The 15,079-nt window shown below is 43.0% G+C and overlaps 1 protein-coding gene across 1 annotated transcript in view; it reads right to left on the bottom strand.

Annotated features, from left to right (window-relative positions):
• Window positions 1-9,209: 9,209 nt before the first annotated feature.
• Window positions 9,210-15,079, bottom strand: part of arap1 (ArfGAP with RhoGAP domain, ankyrin repeat and PH domain 1) — a 93,533-nt gene continuing 87,663 nt past the window's right edge. Inside the window, 3 exon segments of the mRNA XM_082956445.1 lie at window positions 9,210-11,196; window positions 12,068-12,226; window positions 13,967-14,030. Coding sequence (XP_082812571.1) covers window positions 11,176-11,196; window positions 12,068-12,226; window positions 13,967-14,030 — 244 coding nt within the window. The 3' untranslated portion in view covers window positions 9,210-11,175.

Here is a 15,079-nt window from a genome sequence, read left to right as displayed (position 1 = left end):
CCCAGATCACAACACAGCTTTACTAGACCAGGCCCATCATAACACAGCTCTACTAGACCAGATCAAAACACAAGTCTACTAGTCCAGATCACAACACAGCTCTACTAGACCAGGTCCATCACAACACAGCTCTACTAGACCTGGCCCAATACAACACAGCTCTACTAGACCTGGCCCATCACAACACAGCTCTACTAGCCCAGGCCCATCACAACACAGCTCTACTAGACCAGGTCCATCACAACACAGCTCTACTAGACCAGACCCATCACAACACAGCTCTACTAGACCAGGCCCAACACAACACAGCTCTACTAGACCTGGCCCATCACAACACAGCTCTACTAGACCTGGCCCAACACAACACAGCTCTACTAGACCTGGCCCATCACAACACAGCTCTACTAGACCTGGCCCATCACAACACAGCTCTGCTAGACCTGGCCCATCACAACACAGCTCTACTAGACCAGGCCCATCACAACACACCTCTACTAGACCAGGCCCATCACAACACAGCTCTACTAGACCTGGCCCATCACAACACAGCTCTACTAGACCTGGCCCATCACAACACAGCTCTACTAGACCTGGCCCATCACAACACAGCTCTACTAGACCAGACTCATCACAACACAGCTCTACTAGACCAGACCCATCACAACACAGCTCTACTAGACCTGGCCCATCACAACACAGCTCTACTAGACCAGGCCCATCACAACACAGCTCTACTAGACCAGGCCCATCACAACACAGCTCTACTAGACCTGGCCCAATACAACACAGCTCTACTAGACCAGGTCCATCACAACATAGCTCTACTAGACCAGGTCCATCACAACACAGATTTACCAGACCCGACCCGCAACAGCTCTACAGATTCCTAGAGCCTGCAGTCAGTGGTTAGTGCCGCTCCTCATGCCTCACTGTGGGCAGTCAGTGGTTAGTGCCGCTCCTCATGCCTCACTGTGGGCAGTCAGTGGTTAGTGCCGCTCCTCATGCCTCACTGTGGGCAGTCAGTGGTTAGTGCCGCTCCTCATGCCTCACTGTGGGCAGTCAGTGGTTAGTGCCGCTCCTCATGCCTCACTGTGGGCAGTCAGTGGTTAGTGCCGCTCCTCATGCCTCACTGTGGGCAGTCAGTGGTTAGTGCCGCTCCTCATGCCTCACTGTGGGCAGTCAGTGGTTAGTGCCGCTCCTCATGCCTCACTGTGGGCAGTCAGTGGTTAGTGCCGCTCCTCATGCCTCACTGTGGGCAGTCAGTGGTTAGTGCCGCTCCTCATGCCTCACTGTGGGCCGCCTCAGCCTCTAACCCACAGGAAACTAATCTCCTGTACTAACATGTAAATGGCAGCATAACTATTTTATTCAACAGATCCCTATCTAGATTTAACCAGCTCTAACTCATAATGAAAAGCCTGGCAGCTTCAAGGAGGAGACTCTCTGACTACCTCACTCCTAAATCAATGATTTCATCTGTCCTCATCATGGTGTGTGTGTGCCCTGCAGTCTCAACCATGTTTTTCTTACAGTAATTAGACTGTGCAGTGAATAAAGGGGACGTTCCTTCCTTTGCCAGTATATGCCATTCACACACACAGACACAATTCAGTCAGAGTGGCATCTTTAGCGTGGCTAATCTCTCACTAGATCTCAGTCTCCTCCTGTTCCCTTGGCTACCCTTCCTTCTCTCCTCCTGCTCCGCTTCTCATCCACTCATCCTGTCCTCCTCTCTCCCTCTCCTCCGCTTCTCATCCACTCGTCCTGTCCTCCTCTCTCCCTCCCTCTCCTCCGCTTCTCATCCACTCGTCCTGTCCTCCTCTCTCCCTCTCCTCCGCTTCTCATCCACTCGTCCTGTCCTCCTCTCTCCCTCCCTCTCCTCCGCTTCTCATCCACTCGTCCTGTCCTCCTCTCTCCCTCTCCTCCGCTTCTCATCCACTTGTCCTGTCCTCCTCTCTCCCTCTCCTGCTCCGCTTCTCATCCACTTGTCCGGTCCTCCTCTCTCCTCCGCTTCTCATCCACTCGTCCTGTCCTCCTCTCTCCCTCCCTCTCCTCCGCTTCTCATCCACTCGTCCTGTCCTCCTCTCTCCCTCTCCTCCGCTTCTCACCACTCGTCCTGTCCTCCTCTTTCCCTCCCTCTCCTCCGCTTCTCATCCACTCGTCCTGTCCTCCTCTCTCCCTCTCCTCCGCTTCTCACCACTCGTCCTGTCCTCCTCTTTCCCTCCCTCTCCTCCGCTTCTCACCACTCGTCCTGTCCTCCTCTCCCTCTCCCTCTCCTCCGCTTCTCATCCACTCATCCCGTCCTCCTCTCCCCCTCTCCTCCGCTTCTCGTCCTGTCCTCCTCTCTCCTCCGCTTCTCATCCACTCGTCCTGTCCTCCTCTCTCCCTCTCCTCCCCTTCATTACATTTCCATTTGAGTCATTTAGCACACATTCTTATTCAGAGCGACATGCAGTTAGTGCATTTGTAAAAAATGTCATAAAAAAACTCTACAAAACGTCTATCAGCAAGTCCGTGCGGGTAAGAAAAAATAAGTGTGAGTGCTAGTGCAAAAGAAGCAAGAGTGTCAAGTCAGCTGATCCATTCAATGACAGACGGACGGAGCGGAACTAAACAAACTGTCCCCTCTAACCCCAGAAAGTGAAAATGACTTCTCCCACCTCTCCTTTAGTGCCGGCTGTATGGCACAGTTACACAACCTGGAGCAAACTGATTTTGCAGATAAGATGGAGAGCCAGAGTAAGGGCTGCCATGGAGATGACTTTCTGAACAGCTCTTTCTGAAGTGGGGGGGTTCAGTCAGACGGTAACCTGGCGAGACACAACTCACATAAGACTGATTTGGTCAGTCTGGGCCGGTCTACAGTCTACAGTCTATAGTTTACAGTCTACAGTCTATAGTCTATAGTGTATAGTCTATAGTCTACAGTGTATAGTTTACAGTCTATAGTTTACAGTCTATAGTCTATAGTCTATAGTCTACAGTGTATAGTCTACAGTCTATAGTTTACAGTCTACAGTGTATAGTCTACAGACTACAGTCTATAGTTTACAGTCTACAGTCTATAGTTTACAGTCTATAGTCTACAGTGTATAGTGTATAGTCTACAGTCTATAGTGTAAAGTTTACAGTCTACAGTGTATAGTCTACTGTCTATAGTGTATAGTCTACAGTCTATAGTCTACAGTCTATAGTCTACAGTCTATAGTCTACAGTATATAGTCTACAGTATATAGTCTACAGTCTATAGTCTACAGTCTATAGTCTATAGTCTACAGTCTAGTGTATAGTCTATAGTCTACAGTCTACAGTCTATAGTTTACAGTCTACAGTGTATAGTCTATAGTGTATAGTCTACAGTCTATAGTGTATAGTCTATAGTCTATAGTGTATAGTCTACAGTCTACAGTGTATAGTGTATAGTCTACATTGTATAGTCTATAGTCTATAGTCTACAGTGTATAGTCTATAGTCTATAGTGTATAGTCTATAGTCTACAGTGTATAGTCTACAGTCTATAGTCTATAGTCTATAGTGTATAGTCTACAGTCTATAGTCTACAGTCTATAGTGTATAGTCTATAGTCTACAGTCTATAGTGTATAGTCTATAGTCTATAGTCTACAGTGTATAGTCTACAGTCTATAGTGTATAGTCTATAGTCTATAGTCTACAGTCTATAGTGTATAGTCTACAGTCTATAGTGTATAGTCTACAGTGTATAGTCTATAGTCTACAGTGTATAGTCTATAGTCTACAGTCTATAGTGTATAGTGTATAGTCTACAGTCTACAGTCTATAGTTTACAGTCTACAGTGTATAGTCTATAGTGTATAGTCTACAGTCTATAGTCTACAGTGTATAGTCTACAGTCTATAGTGTATAGTCTATAGTCTATAGTCTACAGTCTATAGTGTATAGTCTACAGTGTATAGTCTACAGTCTATAGTGTATAGTCTACAGTGTATAGTCTATAGTCTACAGTGTATAGTCTACAGTCTACAGTGTATAGTCTACAGTCTATGGTGTATAGTCTACAGTCTATGGTGCTTCTTTCACATGCTTTGCTTGCTGTTTGGGGTTTTAGGCTGGGTTTCTGTACAGCACTTTGAGAATATCAGCTGATGTACGAAGGGCTATATAAAAATAAATTTGTTGTTTGTTTGTGTATAGTGTATAGTCTATAGTGTATAGTCTACAGTCTATAGTCTATAGTGTATAGTCTACAGTCTATAGTCTACAGTCTATAGTTTACAGTCTACAGTCTATAGTGTATAGTCTACAGTCTATAGTCTACAGTCTACAGTCTATAGTCTACAGTCTACAGTCTATAGTCTACAGTCTACAGTCTACAGTCTATAGTGTATAGTCTACAGTCTATAGTCTACAGTCTATAGTTTACAGTCTACAGTCTATAGTGTATAGTCTACAGTGTATAGTCTATAGTCTACAGTCTACAGTCTATAGTCTACAGTGTATAGTCTACAGTGTATAGTCTACAGTCTATAGTGTATAGTCTACAGTGTATAGTCTACAGTGTATAGTCTACAGTCTATAGTGTATAGTCTACAGTGTATAGTCTATAGTGTATAGTGTATAGTCTACAGTCTATAGTCTATAGTCTACAGTCTATAGTCTACAGTCTACAGTGTATAGTCTACAGTGTATAGTCTACAGTCTATAGTCTACAGTCTATAGTTTACAGTCTACAGTCTATAGTGTATAGTCTACAGTCTATAGTCTATAGTCTACAGTCTACAGTCTATAGTCTACAGTCTATAGTGTATAGTCTACAGTGTATAGTCTACAGTGTATAGTCTACAGTCTACAGTGTATAGTCTACAGTGTATAGTCTACAGTCTATAGTGTATAGTCTACAGTGTATAGTCTATAGTGTATAGTGTATAGTCTACAGTCTATAGTCTACAGTGTATAGTCTACAGTGTATAGTCTACAGTGTATAGTCTACAGTCTATAGTGTATAGTCTACAGTCTAGAGTGTATAGTCTATAGTCTACAGTCTACAGTGTATAGTCTATAGTCTATAGTCTACAGTCTATAGTCTATAGTCTACAGTCTACAGTCTATGGTGTATAGTCTACAGTCTATGGTGTATAGTCTACAGGCTATAGTGTATAGTCTATAGTCTATAGTGTATAGTCTATAGTCTACAGTCTATAGTGTATAGTATATAGTCTACAGTCTACAGTCTATAGTGTATAGTCTATAGTCTACAGTGTATAGTCTATAGTCTACAGTCTGTAGTCTATAGTGTATATTCTACAGTCTACAGTCTATAGTGTATAGTCTATAGTCTATAGTGTATAGTCTACAGTGTATAGTCTACAGTCTATAGTCTACAGTGTATATTCTACAGTCTATAGTGTATAGTCTACAGTCTACAGTCTACAGTGTATAGTCTACAGTGTATAGTCTATAGTCTACAGTGTATAGTCTATAGTCTACAGTCTAGTCTACAGTCTATAGTGTACAGTCTACAGTGTACAGTCTACAGTGTATAGTCTACAGTGTATAGTCTACAGTGTATAGTCTACAGTGTATAGTCTACAGTCTACAGTCTATAGTGTATAGTTTACAGTCTATAGTCTATAGTCTACAGTGTATATTCTACAGTCTATAGTGTATAGTCTACAGTCTATAGTGTATAGTCTATAGTCTACAGTCTATAGTGTATAGTCTACAGTGTATAGTCTACAGTGTATAGTCTACAGTCTATAGTGTATAGTCTACAGTCTATAGTGTATAGTCTATAGTCTACAGTCTATAGTGTATAGTCTACAGTGTATAGTCTACAGTGTATAGTCTACAGTCTACAGTCTATAGTCTATAGTCTACAGTCTATAGTCTACAGTCTATAGTGTATAGTTTACAGTCTATAGTCTATAGTCTACAGTGTATAGTCTACAGTCTATAGTGTATAGTCTACAGTCTATAGTGTATAGTCTATAGTCTACAGTCTATAGTGTATAGTGTATAGTCTACAGTGTATAGTCTACAGTGTATAGCCTACAGTCTATAGTCTACAGTCTATAGTCTACAGTCTATAGTGAATAGTCTACAGTCTATAGTCTACAGTCTATAGTCTACAGTGTATATTCTACAGTCTATAGTGTATAGTCTATAGTCTACAGTGTATAGTCTATAGTGTATATTCTACAGTGTATAGTCTATAGTCTACAGTGTATAGTCTAGTCTATAGTCTACAGTGTATAGTCTACAGTCTACAGTGTATAGTCTACAGTCTATAGTGCATAGTCTATAGTTTACAGTCTACAGTGTATAGTCTATAGTCTATAGTGTACAGTCTATAGTCTACAGTATATAGTCTACATTGTATAGTCTATAGTCTATAGTCTACAGTGTATAGTCTATAGTTTACAGTCTACAGTGTATAGTCTATAGTCTACAGTCTATAGTGTATAGTGTATAGTCTACAGTGTATAGTCTACAGTGTATAGTCTACAGTCTATAGTCTACAGTCTATAGTCTACAGTCTATAGTGTATAGTCTACAGTCTATAGTGTATAGTCTATAGTGTATAGTCTACAGTCTACAGTGTATAGTCTACAGTCTATAGTCTACAGTCTATAGTCTATAGTCTACAGTGTATAGTCTACAGTCTATAGTCTACAGTCTACAGTGTATAGTCTATAGTCTATAGTCTACAGTCTATAGTCTACAGTGTATAGTCTATAGTCTACAGTCTACAGTGTATAGTCTATAGTGTATAGTCTACAGTGTATAGTCTACAGTGTATAGTCTACAGTGTATAGTCTACAGTGTACAGTCTATAGTCTACAGTCTATAGTGTATAGTTTACAGTCTATAGTCTATAGTCTACAGTGTATAGTCTACAGTCTATAGTGTATAGTCTACAGTGTATAGTCTACAGTCTATAGTCTACAGTCTATAGTCTACAGTCTATAGTCTACAGTGTATAGTCTACAGTCTATAGTGTATAGTCTATAGTCTACAGTGTATAGTCTATAGTGTATAGTCTACAGTGTATAGTCTATAGTCTACAGTGTATAGTCTAGTCTATAGTCTACAGTGTATAGTCTACAGTCTACAGTGTATAGTCTACAGTTTACAGTCTACAGTGTATAGTCTATAGTCTATAGTGTACAGTCTATAGTCTACAGTATATAGTCTACATTGTATAGTCTATAGTCTATAGTCTACAGTCTACAGTCTATAGTGTATAGTCTATAGTTTACAGTCTACAGTGTATAGTCTATAGTGTACAGTCTATAGTCTACAGTCTACAGTGTATAGTCTACATTGTATAGTCTATTTTCTATAGTCTACAGTCTATAGTGTATAGTCTACGCTGTATAGTCTACAGTCTATAGTCTACAGTCTATAGTGTATAGTCTATAGTCTATAGTCTACAGTGTACAGTCTATAGTCTATAGTCTACAGTCTATAGTCTATAGTCTATAGTCTTCAGTCTACAGTGTATAGTCTATAGTCTAGTGTATAGTCTACAGTGTATAGTCTATAGTCTACAGTGTATAGTCTACAGTGTATAGTCTACAGTCTATAGTGTATAGTCTATAGTTTACAGTCTACAGTGTATAGTCTATAGTCTATAGTGTACAGTCTATAGTCTACAGTCTACAGTGTATAGTCTATAGTCTACATTCTATAGTCTACAGTCTATAGTCTACAGTCTATAGTGTATAGTCTATAGTCTACAGTCTATAGTCTATGGTCTACTTTGTGTCCATATATACACTCCCCCCTCTTTCTCTTCAGAACAGCTCCTTGCTAGATAGGACAAGGTGTTTTAATCAGACCAGGTTGATCATCTCTGTAAAAGGCACTGTGCAGGTTGATCATCTTTGTAAAAGGCACTGTGTAGGTTGATCATCTCTGTAAAAGGCACTGTGTAGGTTGATCATCTCTGTAAAAGAGGATCACTAGGGCTGGTAGTTGTGTGGTAGTTGCTGTGTAGATCAGTGAGTCAGTGATCGGTCCGGCCACAGAGCGTTCTGAGCTGTAAACGTCCATGATGATTTGTAATGATCAACGTTTGTCTTCCAACCTGACATTCTGACAGCACTACAACTGCTGCCCCATGGCTGTACACAGAGGAGCTAGACGAGGAAATGTCATGACCACATACACACACCTCCTGGGTCTCCTGTGTTACCTGAGGTTCAGGGTGACCCCGTTGTGTCGGCTCGGCTCAGGGCGATGAGAGGATTGCTGGTAGAACACACATACACAGCCTCCTCTGCAGGCTTCCATTTTACGGCTGAGCAGTGACAGTGTCATGAAAGACAGGCCTAGAGAACGTGTGAGAGATGAAAAGTTGGTCCTTCCGCTCCTCTCCTGCAGAGAGAGAGTGTGTGTGTGTGTGTGTGTGTGTGTGTGTGTCATTGCTTTATGAATGTAAATAGTAGTTTACTGACAGATTGAATGCTGAATGACTCCACTGGAACTGTGAGTAGAAATACAGGCCAGCATCTACCTTTACATTGGATTCCTCCAGAGACTTACCGTTAGTGAATTCATCTTAACATAGCTAGGTGGGACAACCACATATCACAGTAAGTCAATTATTTTCTCAATAAAGTAGTTATGAGCAAAGTCATTGACAGTAAGTAATGAGATTCTCTGCTACTCAGTCTGACCAGACTACCACAGGCAGTTGGTCACCATGGAAACAGTTGGGTGGTCATTCAGAGAACAGATTCCGAGGGCAGTTGGTCACCGTGGAAACAGTTGATTTGTCATTCAGAGAACAGATTCCGAGGACAGTTGGTCACCATGGAAACAGTTGGGTGGTCATTCAGAGAACAGATTCCGAGGACAGTTGGTCACCATGGAAACAGTTGATTTGTCATTCAGAGAACAGATTCCGAGGACAGTTGGTCACCGTGGAAACAGTTGGGTGGTCATTCAGAGAACAGATTCCGAGGACAGTTGGTCACCATGGATACAGTTGATTTGTCATTCAGAGAACAGATTCCGAGGACAGTTGGTCACCGTGGAAACAGTTGGGTGGTCATTCAGAGAACAGATTCCGAGGACAGTTGGTCACCATGGATACAGTTGATTTGTCATTCAGAGAACAGATTCCGAGGGCAGTTGGTCACCATGGATACAGTTGATTTGTCATTCAGAGGGCAGAACGGAATGGCTGTAGTGTCAGCGTGCTACATCACAGTCACACACACATACTGTAGATACAACAAGCATTGACTTTATTAAAACCATACCTACAGTTACTATCTGAAGAACTGCAGAATTTACAAAAGTTATTTTCACATAAAAACACATTTATAAGACAGAGACCGGTTAAAACTGAAATGTTACATTTAATAAGATGATTGAGAGTGTGTTATGATATTGATGAGAATACAGAGCTTTTTGATTCATCCCCAGAACAGTAGACCCTTCCTGACCAGTAGGTTACAGTCAGTCACACTGGTGTTGTGAAACCTGTCTCTCACCGTGGCTGGGGGGGGGGGGGGGGGGGGGGGGGGGTTGGTGGGTGGCTGGGTGTGTGTCTCTACAGGTTAAGCCCTAGAGGTGGGAGTAATGATGTCACTACAATAAGTGAACTTGGACACACACATCACTGTCCTCCCTCGTAATGTCTAGTGGAACCAACTTAATGTCTAGTGGAACCAACTTAATGTCTAGTGGAACCAACTTAATGTCTAGTGGAACCAACTTAATGTCTAGTGGAACCAACTTAATGTCTAGTATGTTTGTCTGAAACATCACAATGTTTCAACAGTTTACCTACATACATGACCCTATTTCTAAATGGACAGAGTCCCCCCTTAACTTCCTCTGCTGCTCCCTCTGCTGGATAAATAAATAATTACAGTCTAAAACATGGAGGAAGAACACCCTGGGAGAGGTGGGGTGAGCACCCTATAGATGGGGGAGTCTTTAAGAGAGAAGGGCACACGGGTGAGGCTGACGGGATGAGGGTAGAGGTGGGGGAGAGTTCACAACAGGGAGCGAGAGAGACGGTTAGAGGAGGGGACAGGGTTGATGTGGGACATACAGGGACAGGGTTGATGTGGGACATACAGGGACAGGGTTGATGTGGGACATACAGGGACGGCTGGATTGTCCGTGAAGATCATCTCATTATCTCCAGACCCTCAGAGACAAACAGTCAGTCTGTCCTCAGTCAGGCTGTCCTCAGTCAGGCTGTCCTCAGTCAGGCTGTCCTCAGTCAGTCTGTCCTCAGTCAGTCTGTCCTCAGTCAGTCTGTCCTCAGTCAGGCTGTCCTCAGTCAGTCTGTCCTCAGTCAGGCTGTCCTCAGTCAGGCTCAGTCTGTCCTCAGTCAGGCTGTCCTCAGTCAGGCTGTCCTCAGTCAGGCTCAGTCTGTCCTCAGTCAGGCTGTCCTCAGTCAGGCTCAGTCTGTCCTCAGTCAGGCTGTCCTCAGTCAGTCTGTCCTCAGTCAGTCTGTCCTCAGTCAGGCTCAGTCTGTCCTCAGTCAGGCTCAGTCTGTCCTCAGTCAGGCTCAGTCTGTCCTCAGTCAGGCTCAGTCTGTCCTCAGTCAGTCTGTCCTCAGTCAGTCTGTCCTCAGTCAGGCTGTCCTCAGTCAGGCTGTCCTCAGTCAGTCTGTCCTCAGTCAGGCTGTCCTCAGTCAGGCTCAGTCTGTCCTCAGTCAGGCTCAGTTTGTTCTCAGTCAGTCTTTGTTCTCAGTCAGTCCTTGTTCTCAGTCAGTCTGTCCTCAGTCAGTCTGTCCTCAGTCAGTCTGTCCTCAGTCAGGCTGTCCTCAGTCAGGCTGTCCTCAGTCAGGCTCAGTCTTTGTTCTCAGTCAGTCTTTGTTCTCAGTCAGTCTTTGTTCTCAGTCAGTCTTTGTTCTCAGTCAGTCTTTGTTCTCAGTCAGTCTTTGTTCTCAGTCAGTCTTTGTTCTCAGTCAGTCTTTGTTCTCAGTCAGTCTTTGTTCTCAGTCAGTCTTTGTTCTCAGCCTCTCAGTCCATACCAGGAGCTTCTTACAGGTCCTCCATGTATCCCAGGGTGCACTGCAGTCCTAAAAGACACTGTGGTAACAGAGTCTCTCTCTCCTCATGACACACCTGCTGCCCCTGCTTAGAGGTCCAGCTCGTAGGCACAGGTGAGTGTGGCGGAGAGGGGGGGGGGTTGTCGTTACTGGAATGTTCTGAAGAGTTTGTGGGTTCTACAGCTGGTGGTCTTTCCCCTATGGAACATACACAGACAATTAGATAACCGCACACACACTCTTACACACGTAGGAACATTAGATAATGTCTCACCTTGTCTGGCCCCATTATCAGACATCTCTAAAGAGCTGAGAGAGAGAGAGAGAGAGAGAGAGAGAGAGAGAGAGAGAGAGAGAGAGAGAGAGAGAGAGAGAGAGAGAGAGAGAGAGAGAGAGAGAGAGAGAGGGGGGGGGGGAGAGAGAGGGGAGAGAGAGAGAGAGAGAGAGAGAGAGAGAGAGAGGAAAAGGGGAGAGAGAGAGGGATAGAGAGAGACGGACAGAGGGAGAGAAAGAGGGGGGGTAGAGAGAGAGAGAAGGGGGTATAGTGAGAGATTCATTCATTCAGACTGGCTGACATGAACTCTGTCATGTGTAATGGTGAGTGCTAACAGTCATGTCTAACACAGTCAGTGTTCTGTATGGATTCAACATCCTGTGCGCACATTCAACCAGGAAACAGACAAGCTTACGGCACGAAGAGACAACACAACAATATATGATCACTATACCAAACACACACCATCCAGCTGATAAGGAAAAACTCCTGTGTGTGTGTGTGTGTGTGTGTGTGTGTGTGTGTGTGTGTGTGTGTGTGTGTGTGTGTGTGTGTGTGTGTGTGTGTGTGTGTGTGTGTGTGTGTGTGTGTAGGGATTGCGATGAGCGTAATCAGGGTTAATCAGAGTCCAGAGGTTATCCATCCTGACCACAGGGTCGACTCCGCCCCCCTCCTGACCACACAGGCACTGCATCATGGGACTCAGAACAGGGCTTGGAGTGGCTGTGTCAGCATGGAGGTCTCTGATAGGCCCACGACTGTGGATTGGCCCCTGTGATTGGAGGATTGACTCACGCCAAGCGGGTCGGCGGTGAAAGCTGCAACGCTGTTCCGCATCTCATTCTCGCTGCCGCGCAACGGAATCAACGCCACATTACCATGACGTGTATCCGCCGGCAACGCACGGGTCACACGTGTTTGTACTGCATCCGCTGGCCACACGTTACCATCATACTGAGAGGGGGGGCAGAGAGAGAGAGAGAGAAGAGAGAGAGCAAATTATACTCTGGACTTAATTCCAAAAGTATCATAATAACCAGTGAATCATAATAACCAGTGTGACAGACAGAACAGTGAATCATAATAACCAGTGTGACAGACAGAACAGTGAATCATAATAACCAGTGTGACAGACAGAACAGTGAATCATAATAACCAGTGTGACAGAACAGTGAATCATAATAACCAGTGTGACAGACAGAACAGTGAATCATAATAACCAGTGTGACAGACAGAACAGTGAATCATAATAACCAGTGTGACAGACAGAACAGTGAATCATAATAACCAGTGTGACAGACAGAACAGTGAATCATAATAACCAGTGAATCATAATAACCAGTCACAGAACAGTGAATCGTAATAACCAGTGTGACAGACAGAACAGTGAATCATAATAACCAGTGTGACAGACAGAACAGTGAATCGTAATAACCAGTGAGACAGACAGAACAGTGAATCGTAATAACCAGTGTGACAGACAGAACAGTGAATCATAATAACCAGTGTGACAGACAGACCAGTGAATCATAATAACCAGTGTGACAGACAGAACAGTGAATCATAATAACCAGTGTGACAGACAGAACAGTGAATCATAATAACCAGTGTGACAGAACAGTGAATCATAATAACCAGTGTGACAGACAGAACAGTGAATCATAATAACCAGTGTGACAGACAGACCAGTGAATCATAATAACCAGTGTGACAGACAGAACAGTGAATCATAATAACCAGTGTGACAGAACAGTGAATCGTAATAACCAGTGTGACAGACAGAACAGTGAATCATAATAACCAGTGTGACAGACAGAACAGTGAATCATAATAACCAGTGTGACAGAACAGTGAATCATAATAACCAGTGTGACAGAACAGTGAATCATAATAACCAGTGAATCATAATAACCAGTCACAGAACAGTGAATTGTAATAACCAGTGTGACAGACAGAACAGTGAATCATAATAACCAGTGTGACAGACAGAACAGTGAATCATAATAACCAGTGTGACAGACAGAACAGTGAATCATAATAACCAGTGTGACAGACAGAACAGTGAATCATAATAACCAGTGTGACAGACAGAACAGTGAATCGTAATAACCAGTGAGACAGACAGAACAGTGAATCATAATAACCAGTGTGACAGACAGAACAGTGAATCATAATAACCAGTGTGACAGAACAGTGAATCATAATAACCAGTGTGACAGACAGAACAGTGAATCATAATAACCAGTGTGACAGACAGACCAGTGAATCATAATAACCAGTGTGACAGACAGAACAGTGAATCATAATAACCAGTGTGACAGACAGAACAGTGAATCATAATAACCAGTGTGACAGACAGAACAGTGAATCATAATAACCAGTGAATCATAATAACCAGTCACAGAACAGTGAATTGTAATAACCAGTGTGACAGACAGAACAGTGAATCATAATAACCAGTGTGACAGACAGAACAGTGAATCATAATAACCAGTGTGACAGACAGAACAGTGAATCATAATAACCAGTGTGACAGACAGAACAGTGAATCGTAATAGCCAGTGAGACAGACAGAACAGTGAATCATAATAACCAGTGTGACAGACAGAACAGTGAATCGTAATAACCAGTGTGACAGACAGAACAGTGAATCATAATAACCAGTGTGACAGACATTAGTATGTGTCCTCTCACCTGGATAGTGAGGAAGGTGGAGAACCATTCCCTCATCTCTGTCTGAGTGTCACAACACAGATACCTACAGAGAGAGAGAGAGAGACAAAAAGGGAGAGAGAGGAGTATAAGAAAGAAAGAAAGAAAGAAAGAAAGAAAGAAAGAAAGAAAGAAAGAAAGAAAGAAAGAAAGAAAGAAAGAAAGAAAGAAAGAAAGAAAGAAAGAAAGAAAAAGAAAGAAAGAAAAGCAGATGAGCTTCTGCATTTTTCAGCTTGTTTTTACAAAAAGATAGATTTAGAGTTAGATAAACTTAGATTTTTCAGGACGGACATATACTACCCTCTACAACATAACCTTCACTCCAAATCAAAACTTCAAACCTACAACCTGATTTTGGATGGAATTACCTGGAAGGATTCCTACAACCAAAGATTCCTATTTCAAAGCTATACAGCAAATGATCTGTGAAACAAACAACAGAAAGCTGAAAACACCATCCAACCTGGAACTGAGTGAGTCATGTTTAGTCTGAAGCTATTTTCAAAAGCCAAGAAGAAAAATATATTACAATGAAATATTTTACTTTATAAGGACTGAATGCTAAATTAATGCTACCAATCTTGCTAGACAGAATGGATACAACTTCAATTAGCACGGAGGTGTAAAGTGAGAGGTGTCACAGCCTACCTCAACCAAATGCAGAGGTCTTTGAAGCCCCTCCCGCTGTTCAGAAGTAATTAAAATACAGTACTCTCTGTATGTAAAAATTATAAGGCATGAAAAGAGCACAAAATGAAGCAAAAAAATTGGTGAGTTGGTGGTTGAAGATATCCCTCTAGTGGTGTGGGGGCTGTGCTTTGGCAAAGTGGGTGGGTTATATCCTGCCTGTTTGGCCCTGTCCGGGGGTATCGTCAGATGGGGCCACAGTGTCTCCCGACCCCTCCTGTCTCAGCCTCCAGTATTTATGCTGCAGTAGTTTCTGTGTCGGGGGGCTGGGGTCAGTCTGTTATATCTGGAGTATTTCTCTTGTTTTATCCAGTGTCCTGTGTGAATTTAAGTATGCTCTCTCTAATGACTCCTTGCTGTCCCCAGTCCACCTGGCCGTGCTGCTGCTCCAGTTTCAACTGTTCTGCC

Source organism: Salmo salar, chromosome 09 (assembly GCF_965601325.2).
Source record: "Salmo salar chromosome 09, fSalSal1, whole genome shotgun sequence".
NCBI classification, from domain to species: Eukaryota; Metazoa; Chordata; class Actinopteri; order Salmoniformes; family Salmonidae; genus Salmo; species Salmo salar.
This window is presented reverse-complemented; position numbering and strand designations above follow the sequence as displayed.